We start from the raw sequence: 21,650 nt of genomic DNA, 5'->3' as shown, positions 1-21,650 counted from the left end.
TGCTTTTCAGGGGCAAATGGGTTAATTGTATTCATTCTAGATCTTTACATACTTTCTCTAAGAGTCTAGACTGAACCTAGCCAAGAGTTTTCTACAAAATTTATAAGATAAAGTTTTGACCTCTAAAACAAATAAGTTTGGAGGAAAGGTATACATATATGAAGGATTTTCCAAGTTTCTTTCTGATCTTTTTTGGCATACTATCTTCATAGCTAGATTAATCTACAAGTGAAATCAATTCTTTGAAAGAGACTAGAAAGATAGAAAAAACACATATGATTTGCAGACGAGAAGAGATCCATGGTTAGAGCCTGAACTTTCCCATTTGCTAGCTGAAAAAGTCTCAAGGTTTTTTAATCTGTTTTCTCAAGAGTAAAAGAAGTACAACTTTTACCTACAGATTGAATAGGATAACTGTCATAAAAATGATGAGTAAGCATAAACCAAATATAAATTATTTCAGAGTGATTAAGAACTGAAAATTATGCCAAGATAGCTGGTCTAATGAAGATACTTGTATGTATGAATGGTGAAAGTTCTACAAAGTGATACTTCTTTGCTTGCTTGTTAGTGAGGAAGAATCACTAATTTCATAGCTGATAAGCAACAGGCATCTCTAAATAAATAAACATGTTTATAGATAAGACTGCTCAGAATAAAAGATCAAAGATGCAGATTGATGTTTCAAGTACATTAACAAGTTTGATTAGCCATAAGTCAAGGTTTCTAGAAATGTTTCTTTTTGTGAGGAAAATTTCCTTGTTTTTAGGGATTTTGTTTGTTTGTTTGTTTTGTTTTTTTGGTACTAGGGTTTGAACTCAGGGCCTACATGTTGAGCCACTCTACCAGCCCTTTTTTTGTAATGGGTTTTCTTGAGATAGGGTCTCACAAACTACTTGCCTGGTCTGGCTCTGAACCCTGATCCTCCTGATCTTTGCTCTTGAGTAGCTAGGATTACAGGCGTGAGACACGGACGCCCATCTTTCGGGTGGTTTTAATTTCACATGCCAAAGTCCACCTGCAGATTGTCATTTCTATATAAGATACGTTAATCCAGTGCCAAGCATACTGCTAGGAATAAATAAAATTAAGCTGCTACTAAAAAGATATGCTATGACTTTTAAAAAATAAAACTGAAAACTTTAAGTTCATTTTAAAGCAAAAATTGTGATTTTTTTAAATCTAAATGTGTAAGATGTAAAATTTTCTTATTCCAGTAACCAGTAAAAACCTCTTTACCATAAAAATCAGCAAAATCAAGTAAAAGATATAGCACTGGTAGACTATTCCTCCTAAAATGATAGTAGCATCAATCTTTATACAACTAGATACCATTTTGAACAGGTTAAAAATCATAACTTCTGAACTAAGTGACTCAGAGGTCTCTACAGAGACACAATGATACCATAATGGGGGGAGAGGGAATAATGAATAGAACATTTTAAATACCCAAGATAGAAATAGATGTATTTGATATAAATGTGTGAGGAAATTTAGCAGAGGTATGCATGGAGCTGGCCAAGACTGTCAAGACTTATTAGGAACAGCAAAAATCCATTTTTTAAAGTCTACAATATATATTCATCTGTCTTTGACTCACAGAATGGCTTCTACTGATCACTGTTCAGTAAAAGAAAACACAATGTAGAGGGAAATATTGAAAGGCTGATTTCTTCTTACCATGAGTAGATACCACTGACCATGTCATAGTTCTGACAGGAATCGTTGACGCTGCTGGGCCCAGCTGCTTTAGAAATAAGCAGCACCACCAAGCCCCTTAACTGGAGATTATGCCGGCTGTCATGTACAAGCCCCCTGCCAACAAGTAAAGAAAGAAGAGGATTAACAAATGCATACAGGACCAGTCTGTCAAGCTACAAAACTGCTACAATGTGACTTACTGAAAAGAAAAAGGGCTGAGGGAGGAAAAAGTTATATGGGAAAGCAACACATTCGGGAGACAACTAGAGAAACTCATGGCTATTTTTTTTTTTAAATTAGTGTCAATTAATTGTACAAAGATGCTCATTGTGATATTTCCATACATGCATAAAAGTACTTTGATCACATTCACCCCATTACTCTTTCCTAACTCCTCTCTTCACTCCCCCTTTTAAACAGTTTTTAATGGGTTTCATTATGCTATATATACAAAATGTACTTATACATACAAAATGTACTTTGATTATATTTACTTCTAACATCCTTTCCTTTTCCCTCCCCTACTGGATTCACCCCCACCAACAGTCCCTATTATAACCCCTATGGTGGTTTTTTTTTTAAGTGACAACTCTCAAAATTCTGAGGCTTGATGATCTGGCTCCCTCCTCTTTCTATGTCTTCCTACATCTGAATCTTATTCCACAATCTTTTTTTTTTCTTTTTTCTTTAATGGTGCTAGGGGAGAAACCTGGGGTTTTGTGCAGGCTAGACAAGTACTCTACCACTGAGCTATGCGCTCAGCCTCTACTTTGCAATCTTAATCATTTTCTCTGATAACAAAAGAATGCCACAGTTTTAAATGACTTGTGGAAACAGATAGCAACTGACACAGAAAATGTATGGCTTAGATGAAGTGATCCTATTTGCTCTTGATGATGGTAAGGGTCAGTGATAGAAAAAATGATTTGTCTTCATAGGTAGAGAAGAAGCGCAGAGAATGAAAGGATAACTCAAATCCAAATGAGCTTAAAATGCATTTAAACAAATGGAAATAAATGCCATCAGCAAAAATCTTGTCCTTTTCTATTACTCATGGAAAACACTGCCATTCTAGGCAACAATATAGCTTTAACTTGAACGCAGTATTTCTTTTGTTATGATGACTGAACTTTCTGACTTCTGTTAAAACTAATGCTAGGAATACTTTCCAGGACACGTTTTCTTTTTTTAAAGTATTACAAACAGTTGTCATACAAGGGATAAATGGCATCATTTTAAAAGAGAAAACAATGGGTAAAATATTATAACAAATTAATATTTAGAACAATGCTCTTGTTAGCACTAATCAAACAGATTAGATTATATTCATGTATAGGACACATGAACAGAATACATGAATATATAAGAATAGTTCCTGAATGTGATTTTAAAAAGCAATATTAAAATTAGTATGATAATAGTTCATTAAATTTTTAAGACTTGGTGAATTTTGAGGAAAGAATTAATTTAATTTAACATAGCCAAAAATAATGAGTTAATCTATTACTTAAGAATGTTTGCCCTTTGAGCCTCTAAGCAAAAATTTGTGACAGGATCTCTTCTCACCCTTCATTAGTTTCATTATAAATAAGACAAATTCTCAGGTTCTCTGTAAAGTAACAGCTATAACTCTTTCACTGCTTATCTTTCCCCTTAACCAAGCAGGTGATCTTCAGTAAGCCAGAGAGATTTTTAAAAAGAAGTTCTAACTTCCTAGGAAAATGAAGTTAAGATAATTAAAGTTACATAATAACAGAAAAAAAATCATCAGAAGAGTCCCACTCTTCGTTATCATCTAATAATCAGCTTAAATCTTATGAACCTGAATTTCAGGGAGGCTGGGAAGTACTCTAGTTTGGAACAAGAAAATATAAAACAGGAGCTTTTACTAAATTTTTGGCTGTGAACTGCATATTTTAATGGAGGCTACTGAATCCTCTTTTATGTATTAGCTACAGTGAATCTTTATTCCTTTACAGTAATATTAAAGAGAAGGTCTGAATTGGTCTTCAATTCTAGAAAAGGAGGAGAGGAAGGTGAGTCTGTGTGTGTTGGGAAGGAGCTGGTCAGGAATTAAAGAGGTGACCACACAGTACAAATTCTAATACGCAAACCTGGAGAGAAGTCTGAGCTTGTCACACTGATGAAAGGGCTCCGGCAACAGTATGACAATATTTTCCTTGAACTTCGCAGAGATTCGACCTTTTGCAAGCGATTAATAATGATAGCAGCAGTAAATACTTACATAGTAATTTATGTATTGCTTTCTGTACGTCAGGAGCAATTCTACATGTTTTACTATATGTTAACTAAAGTGATTCACAACTTGAAAAGGAAAGTACCTTAATTATCCTGATTTTACAGACGATGAGAATGTGGCACACAGAAAGATATAGAAAGTAGGTGGCAGAGTCTTGACAAAGCCAGGTTTTGAACCAGGCAAATAAGTTCCGTGGTCTACCTACGGTCTACCTACGGTATTAACCATTATGCAGTCTCCACCTGCTTGATCTCATGGACAAAAGTATTTGCTAAGTCAGATGAGAACAGTCGGCTTTAGAACCAGATAGGCTTACGTCTGAAAAATTCTTTTGTCACTCACCACTGGTATGACTTAGAGGCTGTCATCTTTTCTTAATAAAATGAGTAGTAATGTTTACTTTCCATGGTTATTGTATGGAGGAGACAACATGGACAAAGTGTGTAACACCGTGGACGCACAAGAAAGGAGACCAAGTGATCCGTAACCTCTATTCTATGTATTCCATTTTTGTAATCCATTTTTTCAACTCCTACATTTTGTTATTTTTAAAATTAGGATATATTCATTGTACAGGGTGGTTCACAGTGACAATTCCAAATAAGTTTATGTTGTAAATTGGTTAGATCACTCCCGCTGTCTCTCCCCCTCAACCTCCTCCCTGCCCCATTTAAAGCAGTTGCAAGAAGTTTCTTTCTTCTATTTTATATAAGTATATAAAGTGCATCAACCATATTCCCTCACCTTTAAACATTCATCCTCCCCCCTTCTACAACTACTCCCCTCAACACAGACTGTACCTACTTTACAGTCCTGCTTTCGTTATTAATATCTAAGTCAATGTTCAAAGGGGTTTCTCAATGTATCCCTGCTGTGTACTTTACTTTGGTCTGCTCAACCCTTTCCATTGCTCTCCCTTAACCCTTTACCTCCCACCCCCCATTTTCAACAGCTTTCAATACATATTCTTATATCCTCTACCTTCACAGATGTTGTTTTACAATATTGTTGATGCTCTATCATTCTCTTTTCCTGTCCCTCTTTTCCCAAGTTCCATACAGTAGTTCCACTATTACAAACATGTTCTACATGAGTTTGTACGTGAGTTTGTCTTTCTGAGCCTGGCTTATTTCACTTTACGTGATGTCCTTCAATTGTATACATTTACCTTCAAACCACATGTCATTATTTCTTATGGCTGTGTAAAACTGCATATATAACACATTTTGGGGTATATGCCCAGGAGTGATATCACTGGTGAAGACAGACCTAATATTTCTATCTTTAGGTTTCTGAGGAATCTCCACACTGCTTTCCATAACGGCTATATTAATTTGCATTACCACCAACAGTGTGTAAGGGTTCCTGTTTCCCCACATCCTTGCCAGCATTTGTTGTTATTGCCCTTGAATACAACCATTCTTACTGGGGTGAGATGAAATCTTAGTGTAGTTTTGACTTGCATCTCTTTTATAGCCAGGAAAGCTGAACACTTCATGTATTTACTAGCTATTTACACCTCTTCCTTTGAGTGCCCATTTCTTCACTGGGGTGTTGATTATTTGGGGGTTGAGTTTCTTGAATTCCCTGTAAATTCTGGATATTAGTCCCTTATCAGATGAATAACTGGCAAAGAGTTTCTCCCATTCTGTGGGCTGTCTCTCATATCTAGTGACTGTTTCTTTTGCTATGCAGAAGATTTTAGTTTAATGCAGTCCCATTTGTTCATTCTTTCTCTTAGATGTTCATTCTTTTCTCTTAGATTTCTCTTAGCCTTTTGAGTTCTACTTAGGAAGTCATTCCCTATGCCTATCAGTTCCAGTGTATTTCCTGCTATTTCCTGTAGTTGTTTCAAAGTTTCAGGCCTTGTATTAAGGTCTTTGATTCACTTTGAGTTGATTTTGGTACAGGTGAGAGACAGGGATCTAGTTTCAATCCTCTACATGTGGATATCCAGTTTTTCCAGCAACATTTGTTGAAGAGGCTGTCTTATCTCCATCATATGCTTTGGGCTCCTTTGTAGAAGATCAGTTAGCTATAGCTGAGTGGGTTTATGCCTGGATCTTCTATTCTCATCCATTGGTCTTTATGTCTGTTTTTGTGGCAATACCATGCTGTTTTTATTGTTATGGCTCTGAAGTATAGTTTGAAGTTGGATATTGTGATACCTTCAGCATTGGACTTTTTGCTCAGAATTGCTTTGGCTATTGGAGGTCTTTAGTGTTCCCATATATATTTATTATTATTATATTATTATTTTATTTCTTTTATTCATATGTGCATACAAAGTTTGGGTCATTTCTCCCCTTTTCCCCCTGCTCCCTCCCTCTCCCCCACTACCCCCTCACTACCAGGCAGAAACTATTTTGCCCTTATCTCTAATTTTGTTGAAGAGAGAGTATAAGCAATAATAGGAAGGACCAAGGGTTTTTGCTAGTTGAGATAAGGATAGCTATACAGGAAGTTGACTTGCATTGCTTTCCTGTACATTCCCATATGTATTTTAAGATTGACCTTGATCTATCTTTGTGAAGAATGTCATTGGAATTTTGATAGGGACTACACTGTACAAGTAGACTGCTTTTGGTAGCATGGCCATTTTCACAATGTTGATTCTACCAATCCATGAGCATGGGGGATCTTTCTATCTTATGATATCTTCTTTGATTTCTCTCTTCAGTGGTTTATAGTTTTCATTAAAAGGGTCTTTGGTGTCCTTTGTTAGATTTATTCTAAGTACTTTTGAGGATATAAATGCGACTGTTCCCGATTTCTTTCTCAGTCTGTTCATTGTTGATATAAAGGAAGGCTACTGATTTCTGTATATTAATTTTGTATACTATGTTCAACCTGTACTGCCATATGCATGGATGCTACCTGGAGATTGGTAAAGTTGGTATTCTCAAATTTAGTGAATGATCATTACATGTCAGGTATGGTGCTAAACAAAGAGTGGAGGACTCGATGATGAGTAGCTTCCCTTCTTGTAGGTAACAGTAGTGATTAAAAAGTCACAAGAAAATGTGGCATGAGCTGCATGAAGGTCTGTGGGAGCACAGAGAAGTGGCAGCTAACATAACCCATTGAGGAGACAAAGAGACCTCCATGAGACATAAAGAATGAGGAAATAGTAGCTGGGGGGAGTTAGGGCTGGGGTGTATGAAAGGAAAAGAGTTCTAGACAAGAGAATGATGTGTGAAGGTACGAAGGAGAGAGAACACAGTTGTTTCCAGAACCAATATGACAGGAATGTAGTCTGTGAAGGGAGGAATTGGGAGAAATAATGCTAGAGAAGCACTCATTGAAAGGCTTCCATGAGAACAGCAGAGAGACTTAGGACGTACTACTTCAGAGATTGACACTAATGGAGAGAAACTACAATAGGCTAATTTTGGCTCTACACGAAGAGATGAAAAGTCGGAGCAGCCTCTGGTGATGCTGAGTCCCTTGTTGCTTCAGATGTTTAAGAAGCTGCACAGCTTCTGACCCATTCAACAGAAGCCTACACTATCTGACATCTGCGATTTTTCCTTATTCTACGAATCTCTGTTATTTAACTTTACAACATTTAGTTATCTAATACTCCACAACTGTCATAATATATACAAAAAGGGAAAGTCTCTTATTGTCATCAGTGGCATAAATAAAAGTAATATTTAGGGTTGGAGGTGTAGCTCAAGTGAAAGAGCACCTGCCTACTAACCTCAAGGCTCTGAATTGAAGCCCCAGTATTGCAAAATAAATAAATGAATGAATGAATAAACAGAGAGACAGAAGCAATATTTAGTATCTTGTAATCATTATCACTAAAGTTTTATAGAATTGTTTTGTTTAGTTGATGTAAACAAACACGTTACCCTTTATTCATTCATTCATTTACCTGATATAAACTGAACACCTTCCATACATTAGGCACTGGGCTAGGCCCAGATGAATTTTTGTTTGTTTATTTTGGTGGAACTGGGATTTGAACTCAGGGCCTCACATTGGCCAGGCAGGTACTCTACCACTTGTGTGGCGCTTAGAGCTAGTAGAAGAGACAAATAATAATGAAAGAATCACAAATGAATATAAAACTACAATGGTAATAAATGCTACAAAGGAAAAAAGGAGATAATACCATGAGTTTATAATACAGGAACTAAGTGCATCAGAAGCCAAAGGCTTCCATGAATAAGTGATGAGTGGGCTGATATCCAAAAGAACAGATGTAAAAGAGGCTGTGGGAAGAGAACAGGTAAGGGGAATATATTCACAGCACAATAATGGGCATATGCTAGGCTGAGGATCCTGTAGGAAATGAGGCTGGAGGCACACAGGAATTAGACCACATAGGTTGAACATGCCAGCAAGAGGTTTGCTCTTTATCCAAAGAGCAATCAAGGGGAAGGCATTATAGTATTTTACTAAGCATAATCAAATTTTTAAAAAAACCGAATCATCCCCCCCCCCCACAAAAAAAATCCTGTTATTGTGGAAAAATTATTTGAGGGTGGTGAGGAAGAAAGGAAGAACCCAGATAGGAGATTTTTGCAGCATTTCTTGAGAAACAGGAGGCTAGCTTGGTGAATATCTAGAGATATGCCAAACCTAAAATAACATTTTGATTTAATCCAGATAGATGTTACATACTACATAGTCCAAATAAATTAGCTAATGTGGGTATATCACTAATTTTAAATCATATGATTCTAAAAAGTCTGCATGCTAAATTTTGAGGTGAAAAACTTTTCTTCCTCCAAAATTCTGCTCTAGATCTACAACAGATGCACAGTAAACACTAATAACACTAACAGCTAGACAATTTTGTGGACATAAAGACTGAGAAGTTGAAACTTTGGAAAAGCAAGCTCTATACCTTTATCACATTATGCTTTAAATGGCTGACTGAATTTCTCTTGCATCATTCTTATCTTTCCACTACTAACTACTAACTAATTTCTCTTCCTTAACTCAATCCTGTAGGTATCTCAAATCACCACTATGGCACTCTTTTATATATCCTCTTAAGTTTCAGTTCAACACAAATGTACCAAGAAGGAAAGATACACAAAGGAAGAAAACAGCTTAAAGCTGTTCATTATACAGTTGAATATATATTGAGTAATACAAGGAACAGATAACAGAGTGAGTAGGCAAACAAACATGTACCAGTACACAGAGGAATAAAGAAAAGTGCTTCCTGCTAGAGCCTGAAAGATGGTCACAGAAATGGCTCTCTTTGAGTAGATAATGGACAGGATGGCATTATTGGAATGGGGGATGAAAAGGATATTTCAGGAGAAAGAAACAGGATAAACAGTGACAAGAAAGGTGGGAGAATGGAGAGCAGGTTCAGGAGCTGTGGGGTACCCATTTGGGCAAGCCCAGAAAAACAAACAGCCTAAAGGATGAGGGCCTCAGAACTCAGGTTTAGAACCCAGACTTTGTTCTGCAAGCAATCTGGAGGCATGGATGATGGTTCGTCAACAAGAGTGATGTGATTAAAGACTGAACTGTTCCTCTAGGCCTAATACTGTTACTCTGGCAGCAGTATGCTGAGTGCAGAGGGAAGGAGAGAAGATTAGTTAGGAGAAGCCTCGTCCAGTAGCCCAGATGGGAGATAATGAGGGCCTAAATTATGGTAGTGGCAACAGGGATGGAGAAGAAAAGTTGAATGATGGTAGCAGCATGAAGCTGGAACAGACTATTCTGGCCCACTGACTGGATGAGGGAGACGTTGGGAAGGGAAGATGAAACACAGGAATGGTAAGGGCAGAATTTAAGATTCTAACCTTTTGCTAGAGGTGATAATGCTGCAGTTAGAAGGGAATGGAAAGAAGACGAGCCAATGGGGAATTAATGAGTTCAGTTTTGGACATGCTAACACTGAATACAAGAAGGACTTCCAGATGGAGATGCCCAGGAGGCAGCTGGAAATGCTGTGGGTATAGATTTGGGAAATAGCTTCATAGTGGGTAATGGCTGAACCAGTAGGAATTGATGGATGAGTTTTTAAGGAGAAAGAGAAGAGAAAAGAAGGGAAGACAGGAGAAAGGTGGGAAGAAAATAGATGGGAAGGGTAGAGATAAGAAGGGAAAAGAAACCAGGTATGGTGCTCTACACCAGTAATTGTAGTGCTCAGATGGATGAAGAAGGAAGAGCATGAGTTCAGGGCCAGTCTGGTCTACATAGCAAGTCCCTGTCTCTAAAAATCAGAGAAAAAAGAAACTAAGGCTATTAGTTTCCTCACTCATGGGCTTTTATGGTACTTTTTATAAACCTCTAGCTTGGTATGTAATGTACTAAGTAATAAAAATGATAACAGTAACATAAATGACAACTATAACATAATATGATGCCAGGCATCTGCTGTCTTATCACAAAAAACTATGCAAAGCAACTACTAATAGCCTTTACAAATGAGGAAAATTAGCAGGGAGGCTTAGAAAAGTGAAATAATTACTAGGCACATTAGTCAATGAGTGATAGATAGAAGTGCCAAGATTTAAACAGTGTTTGGACTTGAAAGCCCAGTCAATTGCTTTGCAGCCTTGCTATTTTACTATGTTCACAGGAGTCCCTCACAAGGCTGTGAGAGCCCTGATGGCACTCAGGCATAATCATCTTGGGGTGCCCTTATACAGCAGAGTAACACAGAATCGATCTCAAAAAAGTGCAGATGAGAGAATGAGCACCTTCAGGGAGTATGGCAGTAGGCTCTCCATCTTACACCCTGCCTCTAAATGAACCTGTTACTATGCACGGCTTCTCTTTCTCTTCCTTGCTATCCATTGCCACATTCACTCATTCTGCTCTGGAATACTGAGTCCCTCTTCTTACACCATGACTTCTTTAAAACTGATAACCACACACAAGAAAAGCTAAGATGTATTCTAAAAAATATGCTGAAAAAATTGGTAAAAATTATGCCACATCTAAAGTTTTAGAGACAACTGAATATACTGAAGTGTCTCTTTGCCTTGTTTCTTTATTTGGGAGAAATGTCTGAATTCACTGTCGCTTCAGTGCTCTTGGGAGAAAGCTGCCCTTACTTTGAGCAGAAGGTGCAGGTACTTCCACATGGAGAGCTGAGGTAGGATGGCAGAATTGGGCATTGGAAGACACTTTTGATATTTATGCGTAAGAGTTCAGAATTCTAACTTATACCAGTGGGGGGAAAATTCATGACATGGTAAAACACTTAAAATGTTAAATAAAAAGTTAGAATATAACACTGTATGGGGGCACAGCTAAGTGGTAGAATACTTGCTTAGTAAGGATGAGGCCCGGGGTTCAATCTCCAGTATCACCTAAACAAGCAAATAAATAAACTATATTAAATTCCACAATTTGGAGGTAGATTGTCAAAAGTTCTTCCTATGAGCACCCTGAGGTAATCTGTTAAAATGGTTTGCTACTCTTTTGACTCAGAAAACCCCACAAAATCATGCAATGCAACAGGTTCAAATCTTCATATTCACTTTAACAATACTTGAGAAACTGCCCAAGTCATCAAGAGTATGCGTATTCCAATGGTGGAGTCAGGAGGTGCGCTCAGGCTAAACGGTAAGATTGAACACAAGGCTGGTGGCCCAAAAGGAGTGTTGAATTTTTGCTATACATGCTTAAAAATGCAGACAGTAATGCTGAATTTAAGGATTAAGGTGCAGATTCTCTGGTCATTGAGAATATCCATGTGAACAAAGCACCTAAGATGTGCTGCTGCACTTAACACAGCTCACAGTTGGATTAGGCCACACACAAGCTCTCCCTGTCACAATGAGTTGATCTTTACTGAAAAGGAGCAAAGTATTTCTAAACTAGAAGAGGAGATTGCACTGAAGAAAAAGATATTCCAGACAGAACTGAAGATACAAAAAATGTATGGCACTGGAATAAATCCACATAAAATAAATGCAAATAAAAAAACATTGGTTGTCTTTATTAGCAAACACTCTACATCTCCCCACATGGTGGATCAAGTAAGTTTACATATAGATTAAATTTTCAAAACTCTCTATATAATAATATCTCAGTTATGTCTCAAAATATATAGATACATATTATTTTATTTTATTACATAAAATTTATGTAATATGTATAAGACCAATGACAAAAACTAGGAGTAAGTATGGCAAAAGGTTAACACTTTAAATTTGGGTGTCATTAAATGGGTGTTTAATATACAAGGTGTTCTTGCAGCTTTATGTATATTTGAAATGTTTTGTTTAAGAATGTTGAAAAGAAACACAATAGGAAGAAAATATTACCAAATGCTAATAAGTAAATATGATTTATTTTCCAAGTCATGTACAAGAATACACATCTCTTTTTAAGTCTGGAGAAAAGCCACTGTATTTAAAAAAAAAAAAGAATTAAAAAAAAACAGATGAGTTTTCTCATTTGAAGAAAAAAAAAATCTAACCCATATTTAATGAACCTCAGAGACCTACATTGGGTTCCTTTTGGGTCCTCATACTTCACCTTTAATATTTCTAAGATTTAGACACAGAGCCAAAGGTTTAAATGATATCAAAGAAATAATGTTAAAATACATATACAATTAGCAATTTGATGACAGTAATATTATTCAGTTGTAAAAGAAAGAAATTAACACTCATGGAAATGGTTTTAAAGCACTATAATTTGAGAGAGACTAAAAATAGCAAGAATGCCACAGATTTTTGAAATTAGCAGAACGGGAGGTTAATTTCCATTGACAAAATGACCCAAATTGTATTACTACTGCCATAGCTATCCTGAGACTAAACTGCCCTAGACTTAAAACAACTTTAGGGCCTGAGGTGACCAGCCTTTAGAATCTGGGAGCTATTGCAGCCATTGACATGGCTCGAGGGCCACATGCACATCCCACCCGAATTAAGTCCCTGAGGGACAGCAGGGCCAAGGACTTGCCTCACCAAAGACCCCCGAAGCTGCAATTAGGTTTGATAGGCATGTGGCAGAAGACAGGTGCCTGTAAAGAAAGGAAAAAAGAGTAAGTAAAATGGGTGGAGAGCATAGGGAGGAAATGAAGTCAGGAGCTTTTCAGAAATGGATGGTTATATTTACCACCAATGGTTTACTGAAATATAATACAAAAGAAGTATAAAATAATGCCATAAATGATATTTGCAGCTACATGTGTAATTAATTACTGCCAGAATTACAACAACAAAGATTTCCTCACTGAAATGATAACTAAAGATTTAAAATACTAATTGAATGAGACCATTTAAAGATAGTATTTTGGCTATACTGAAAACTCTTAAAATTATCTCATAATAATTTTTATATACAGACCCTTTTGTTCACATTTTAAAAATCAATTTGGTGTTGAGGCAAAGGGGTAGAAAGATTGAATACTGAAATACAGGCATCATTACACCACACAGACACAAGAGACTCACACCACCACTCAAGCAATGACACTGGCTAAGAGCTAATGTGCTGTGAATTACACTTCCTACTACCAGACTGTCTGTGCACAGCATAAATCAACCAAATGTGAATGAGTGTTCCCTAAGTACTTAGTGCCGATTTCAATAGACTGCCACTCAAATGCAAGAGAACTGCTCTCAGATTATCCATCATTTCATATAGCCTTACTTGGTCACATATGTAGCTATTTTTCAATCAGAAAGAATGTCTCAATGTAAGTTATGAGTATTTATTGTTTGGATTGTCAATCCTCTTAGGTAACGAAAGGGCAAAATTGTGCAAAATTTAGAGTATTTTTACTTAAACAAGTTGAAAAAGACAAAAAGGTAGAAGGTCATTTGATTGGCATTCACATAACATATTAAAAGTTGAATGCCAAATATAAAATATACAACAGCAGATGGAAAAAATGAGTAAAAAATTAGCAAGTTGGGAAAAATGATTATATACTTTATAGAGAAACAGATAATACCTCAAGGGCAATTTGGGGGAGGCAAATAGCAAAGGGAAATAGAACAAATTTTAGCCAGAAAAATGTGTTTTAAAAAATGACTAGAAAAACAAAACATAAAACTAAATTACTGCAACACTATGGTTCAGAAGAGGAAAAGTTTTAGGGAAATCTCATTTATTCTTTCAAACTCAACATTAATTCAAGGCACAAGAGACATAGGGTAATTCAATGTGAAGGGGCAGCAGGACACAGATTGCTCATATGCCTTTTCCACATAAAGTTTCCATCAGAGAAAAGACCCCATGATTGGTGCCTAAGATCAAATCCATTAGCTCTCATAATCACAAGTATCACAACCCAATTAACATTAAGACCTCATAGATGTTTAAAATGGCCATCAACAGAGGTAGTAAAGGGGAAGGATTACCATGATGGGAGCATCTCTTCAATTATGTGTCAATAGAAAAACATGATTTAATTTTTAAAGTTTCATGTATGTGGCATTTAATAAATAGGATGACATCTACTTAACAAAGATAGTAGGAATAAATTACATACAAGTTTTCCTAGCCAATTTAAAGCCTCAGAAAACAATAACACTTGCTCTATAGCAGCTGCTCAAGACAGTCAGGGAGGAAATCTCTCATTCACCAGATTGCCAGTAAGCTACTTGAGGCAGACAGTCTCATTTACCATCATGTCCCCCAACTTTCATATGTGCCGTCTCATCTGATCTGACAACCATCTCTGACATGGTCATTATCCCCATTTTGTTGATAAGAATTCTCAGGTTTACAAGGATAGTTTATTTTGCTCCACATCAATTATTATCAGCATTCAGACTACATAGTTATAGTATATAATTTATTTTGGTTATTATGTGTCTTCTTTGACTACAATATAAGCATGTTACAACATATCTACTTGCCAACAGTTGTAACTGCAGTGTATAGAACAGTATCTGGCACACAAAGACAATACAATTAAGCAATACTTGTTTCATGAATTGATAATATAACCTGCCAAAATATAAACTGCCAGGCGGTAAGTGAGAGACCTAAGGTTCAATTTGGATGCCTGTCTCTGTCAGTTATATTTGCCAAGCTAGGTAGACAAAGAGGACAGTAAAAGTAAAATTCAAGAGTAAATAGGAGTGGTTTAAATTTAGGACTTTAAAAGTGCTTTATAGGAAAAAGGTGGAAATTGTTTTTAAGTTTATTTCTCCTAAACACTTCTTTGAAATGTCTTTGGATTCTGGGTACCCAGAGATGGGCCAGCAGAGGGGTTCAGCCTCCTCCTTACAGTCATGCTCAGCAAGGCTCCCAGGCTGCACAAAGTCAGAGGACTGGCGGCTCATTAAACACAGGGCCACGGGAAGTCCTGAATAGCCCCCATTCACAGAGGCAGAGAAAAATCTGCAGTACAGTGAAACTGCTGTTCAGGTTAAAACCCACAACTTTTTACTTCAGTTAAGTTTTTTTAAAAACAAAAATAAAAACAAAACCTCACAGATTGCAAGAGCTCACAACCAAAGAGTGTTACACTGAACTGAGGATACACAAAGGCCCAGCTTGTGGTCTATGGTGCTGTGCCATTCTGGTGGGTCACTGACATCTGATCTTGTAAAATAGTTCACAAAATAATTTAGGGAAGAAGGAGGTCATGTTTTTCTTCAATTTTTTTTTTTCTGAGTATCTTGGGTCCTTTTTTAAAAACTGGGCAGAATGTGGTTGAGTAAAGGGGTACTTAATTAACAGAAATAATTTATATAAACTGTTTTTTATTTCCATGAATATATTAAAAGACAGAAAATCTGTATTTGAAACCTATAATTTACAAGGTTTGGTGACTTCTTTTTTTTAAAAAAAAGGCAGTTTGAGTCCTGAGGATATTCTTTCATTTGCTGACTTTTTGTTCCAATTTAGTACCTGTATTTTATCCTAATTAATGTTAAAATAGTTCATTTTTAAACAGCAACAAAGAATAAAGGACAACACTATAGCAATACGGTCTAGTAAATGTTGAAAATACTGTGGTCATCATCAGGCTTTGCCTCATTAGGTTGCCATTTCTCCCCTGCAGTTTTCCTTCTCCAAAAGTTGCTTGGCATAAGCTGAAAATGATAGCCTTTATTTCACTGGAAATGAGAAAAAAGTAATTGGAGGCAAGGCAAGTCACAGATTCTTCCCTATCTCCCAAATAAGGCAATGGAACTTGTCTATCCTTTGACTGACTTTTATGGGGCAAAGAGATGACCAATAAAGAGTGAGGAGGTAGGGAGCAAGCTATTTTTACAGCATATTCTATGGAGTACATATATCACATGCATGACACAACTTCATGTAGTAGGCACTATAGGTGAGAGTTAGGTCTGAGAAAGTTAGTGTCTTGTACAAATCAAAAATACGTAGAACTTGGTGGAGACTGGGAGGATTGTGGTTTGAGATCAGCTTAGGCAAAAAAGTTAGAGAGACCTTATCTCAATCAATAAGCCACTGTGGTAGCACTTGCCTGTGATTCCAGCAATATGTGAGGTATCACAGTCTGTGGCCAGCCCTGGGCAAAAAACACAAGACTCTAAATGAAAAAATAACTAAAGCCAGAAAGGGCTGGCTGAGGGTGTGGTAGAGTGGTAGAGTGCTTGCATAGCAGGCACAAGGCCATCGGTTCAATTCCCACTACTGAAGTAAACAGAGAAATAAATAAGTAAGTCACAATCCGGATGATTTGACTACAAAGTCCTAATTACTACTTATTTGTTGAAGTTCTTTAGTTCCCAGGGATCAGGAATGTTTGAGACATGGATATAACTCCAATGTAAACATGTAGATGAAATTCAGTAGTGAAACAGTAGGCAGAGGTTTTATTATTGGTAAGTACAGGCTGAAGACCTTTAAACAATCACTGAAATAGCAAGCAAAAATAAAACCACTATTGTTAATAATTTTAAAGTACTAGAACCAAATTTTTAAAAATCCATATCCACATTTATTTCAATGTGTTAACCTGTACCACAATGTTTACTTCATATTTCTATACTAAAATGATTCTCTCAGTACATATGTCACTTCATCACAACAAATAATAAATAGTCCAAGATTGTAAATGCTGCTCATTGATACATTAGGGACTCAATCTCAGCCATTTTATCATGGAAAGGTTAAAAAAGGTAAAAGTGATAAATCCAAATAACATAATAGCCAATAACATCTACTGCAGAGCACTTTAAAAAAATTTACTTCAATCCCTCTTAATTTTATTTATTTTTATAAATAAAAATTTTATCTTAATTTGTATCTTTTAATTTATATCTATTTTTATCCTAATTTTACAAATGAGGAAAGTAAGACCCAATGAAGTGGTAAGTGGTAGAGCCGTGATTCTAATCAAGTCACTAGGGACTCGAGAGCCTGCAGCTTCTTCCAACTTCCCTTTTAAAAATCAAACTCAAACTTACAGAAAAGTGGCAAATACAGAACAAAGAACTTTTCTTTCTTGAAATATTTAGTCAGTTGCTGACTTGGTTCCCCATCGCCCTAAAATACTTTAGGATGTATATCTTAAAATAAGAACATTCTCATCCTAACCACAATGCCATCACTGAAATCAGAAAATTAACAGGAACACATTTCTATTATTTGAATCACAGACCCCATTTAAATTTTACCAGTCATCCTAATAACTTTTCTAGCAAAAGGATCAGATCAGAATTTATACAGCACATTTACTTGCCATGTCCCTTTGGTTTCCCTTAATCTGGAACAATTTTTTGGTCATTCCTTAACTTTCATGGCCTTGACAATATTGAGGATTATAAGCCAGCTATCATGTAGAAGCGCTTTCATTGCAGGTTTTATGTTTCTTTGGGATTGGATTCAGGTTGTGCATCTTTGGCAGGAAGATCAGAGAAATGATGCTGTATTTATTCATCCCACCTCAATTTCAGTTTGTTCCATAATAATAGATTTCACTTGAGTAAAGTGATGTAAACTTCAAACATTTTGTACTTAAATCAATGCCTGGTGAATGGTTCTAACTATTTCCTATTATTCAGGAGCTGAGAAATGCTCTACAATATATAAAATAAGCACAATTCTCACTGCATACTCTGGTTCCTATTCAATCTGATCTCAAAATGTGATATTAATACTATGTAAGCTACTAATCTCAAAAAATTATAGTGGTTAAAGTTTCAGTGTAATTATTTTGCACAATTAATTATCTGAAGAGTCTAATATTCTCATACTCCTAAAAAAGCTATTATTCTCTATGTCTACATTCTTGCAAATGTTCTTTTAGTTAACGAGTGAGATCTGGTAATTTCCAACCAAACAGCACTGAGCCATGTATTCACATACATTTCTGAAATAATCTGTCTGATAACAGGAAAACATTATCATATTTTTATGAGACTTCAGAGTAGACTGGTAAGTTAATATTTTTAAATAAAGAAACTTCATGAATCACAGAAACATAATGATTCAGAGAACTACTGAGTCTCATTTCACAATATCACAATTTTAAAACATTGATAAAAATGTATTTTATATTAAAGCAAATCTTCATAAAATGTTTCAGCAAAAATAGTCATGTTTTTCAAAAGTAGGAGAAAAAATTAACATTGTTATTAAATTTTGCTATTACGAGTTTATCTAAAAAAGGATTCTTTAACTATGTAAAAATGGACCATGATTGACCACCTTCTATTTTTTCAATATCAGAGAAAGGATTTATACAAATTAGATTAAATGTTTTTATATAAATTGGTAGCAGAAAAAACAGAATAACCTTGGCATTTATAGACGATTACATGCAAATAATATGACTTTTTTCCTATTTTTAATATACTGAACTCAGTAGAAGATTCTAAAATTCTACTAAAAATTCTTTTGTGGGTATGTAATTTTAGTATAACCTGTAACTATTAGTGTATTTCATTACACTCAAACAGTTTTCAAAATCTAGGATGTAAGGAGGCTATTGCAATACATAGGTTTGGCTTACTATACTAATCAATAACTCAACACAGCTAGAATGGTAGTATTAGAAATGATGGTGATAGGATGATAGATGTGAATAGCAAGAGGTGGTGTATAAACTGTCCACTGGAAAAAAATTAAACTGGCTGGCTCATATAGAACAGTGGTGCTCACTAGGGGGATGACTTCCCCCATCCCCAAGGGAGTTTGGCAATGCCTAGAAATAATTTTGATTGTCACAAACTGGGGGGACTACTATTGGAGCTAGAGGACAGAAACCAGGTTTGCTTTTGAACATATCCTAAGTTCCACTACAACAAAGTGCCAAGGTTGAGAAGCCCTGATATACAGAATGTATGTACACTTACAGGACTTAACCCTGTAGGACTGCTATGAAGATTAAACATAAAAAGTTAGCATATAAAATGTTAAGTATATACTGTGTCATATACTATATGCTCTGATTTTTTTTACTTTAGTGAAAGTTGAAACAGATGTAATTCTATTTGATCTGTCCAGTATAAAAACATCAACAATAACTGTGGAAGACATGGAAAATTAAAGATCTTTTGAGGAATATGGCAAAAAAATGTTTTGAGCGTTTATACAGACACCAGGTTTGTATAAACAAAACATGTGATATACAAAATAATTTTGGATTCGGGAAATTTAGTTTTAGGCTAGTAAAAACAGCAATGCATATTATTTTACTTATTCCTTCTCTAGCATCATTCTAAGGATTATCAGTTTATTTGGTTATTACAACAAAGATTTTTTAAATTAAAATACCTCATTTTATTTGAATGGCATCATCCTTTTAACATAGCATTTTTTTAACAGCCATACTTTTAAAAGTCAAAACCATTCTTTTTATAACAGGGTTTGAACTCAGGGCTTTGTGCTTGCCAGGCAAGGGCTCTAACACTTGAGCCACACTTCCAACTCTGGACTATTCTCTTAAAGCCATTGCTGTAGTTCCCTTGGTGCAGTCTTTCTCATATTACTGAATACAATAGCAATCGCTAAATATGGTTAGCCATTTTAATTATATTACAACTGCCTGTGCTCCCCATATAACATGTTACTTATACTTTTACTTCTTCAGACTCCTTTTTGTTGTTACTCCAATAAAACTTTTTCTGAAGAAGCAAAGTTTTGCTTATTAAGAAAAAAAAATCAGGAGGCACACCTCAATAGAATAGCATTGACATTTTCTTCTCAGTTATTAAAAATCCTAATGATTCTTAAGAGTCCTTGATCTAATTCAAGAAATCCCAAGGCAAAATATCAGTCAATAAATAAATGAATTTTACCAAGAAAACACTCAGAAAAATCACTGGACATTTTAAAATGTATTTTTCTTTTCTTTTTTTCTCAGGAAAAAACAAAACAAAACTATGACTTTAAAAGATTGGAGAATTTAAGCAAACACTTTGTGGTTTTGGAAATGCAGTTTCCATGGCAACCAACATGGTCTTCTTTATATAGCATTATAAACAGATGGTAAAGAGTGGTCATGTTTATTTCTTTGCCAGTGTATCAATAAAACTGCTATGATTTCTTACTGAATACACTTAAACGGTTTAATAAATTTAATATACTAACCACAAGTAGTAATTCAAATGAATATAATTAACTAGTATCTACGGGTTCTTCTTTTAATAAACATATGAAGATGTTGATCAGAGAAGTCACTATACTCCACATAGTCAACAGTCTTCCTTGGCAAAACGTACAAATGTTTTCGTAGCACTTGCCACGCAGGGCATAAAACCACAAATACGAATCTGATGAGGCGCAAATAGCGGACTGAAATAATACAAGTGGAACCATGTCTGTAATTGTATTTCTTTTCCTTTTTTTTGGTGGTACTGGGGTTTGAACTCAGGGTCTCACACTTGTGAGACAGGAACTCTACCACTTGAGCCACTCCACCAGCTGTGATTGTATTTCTTTGCAATCTTTTCTTAAAGAACAAATGAGAAAGTAAGAAGCATCATTTCCTTACCAAAAACTCAATAGATTGCAAAGCAAATGGCAAAACTGTTTAAAAATCAGATTCCATTCCATGTATATAGTAGTGGCTCCCAGAAATACAGGTGCTCTGAATTCTATTGTGGTAACTTCCTAAACTATTTGCTAGAAAACTAAAAGCAGCCAAGAAATAATAAATGTGATTAATCTGGTGGTAAAAGTTTGAACAGCCAATTCCTGCATGGATTATCAGTGTGTTAAAGGAAGTGAATCTGAACCTGAAAGGAAGTCATTCAGAAGGGGATGCACACAAGGCTAGGGATCTGCCAGGGCACTGGCAACCTTCTTACTAAGCTCATCTTCTAGGCCTTGATGTATTTCCCAAGCAAGGTTGAAAAATGCTTGCCTTAAAACACGTTGGGAGGAGTATCCAAGATGGCGACTAGGGTACAGAAGCAGAAAGCCTAACCTCCATGACTCCAAAACCTCCCCGAGAAGTTGGAGCCACACCTGGGTAACTCTGACTGCCTCTAGCCAGCAAGGTTTGTCCAGCCCTGGGGAAACCCTCCTTCCCTATGGGAATATTTTGTTGTTGTTGTTTTTCTTTCCTCTCTTTTCTTTCCTTCTCTTCTCCTTCTCCATCAAGCAGAAATAAAGCACGAACCAGAATCAAACCTTCAACACCCTGAACACCTAGACCTGGGAAAGCTTCCACACAACACATTACACTGAGAAAATTTGGAGCCACTGCTGCTGGCTCCAAACCTGCCTGTGAGACATTCGACAGAACAAACAGGTGAGCTCCAGGCGTCAGGTGGCATTCACCCAGCCACCCCAGGATAAACAGCACAGACTGAAC

At 36.1% G+C, this 21,650-nt stretch overlaps 1 protein-coding gene across 3 annotated transcripts in view; it reads right to left on the bottom strand.

The window, feature by feature from the left end:
* Nucleotides 1-21,650, bottom strand: part of Pdss2 (decaprenyl diphosphate synthase subunit 2) — a 257,588-nt gene that overhangs the window by 146,658 nt on the left and 89,280 nt on the right. For all 3 annotated transcript variants that reach the window (XM_074077454.1, XM_074077461.1, XM_020170092.2), the window contains exon 2: nt 1,681-1,815. In XM_074077454.1, coding sequence (XP_073933555.1) covers nt 1,681-1,815 — 135 coding nt within the window. The remainder of the gene's footprint in view (nt 1-1,680; nt 1,816-21,650) is intronic.

This window comes from Castor canadensis, chromosome 1, assembly GCF_047511655.1.
Source record: "Castor canadensis chromosome 1, mCasCan1.hap1v2, whole genome shotgun sequence".
NCBI lineage: Eukaryota > Metazoa > Chordata > Mammalia > Rodentia > Castoridae > Castor > Castor canadensis.
Note: the sequence above shows the minus strand (reverse complement) of the source record. Positions and strands in the feature narration are given on the sequence as shown.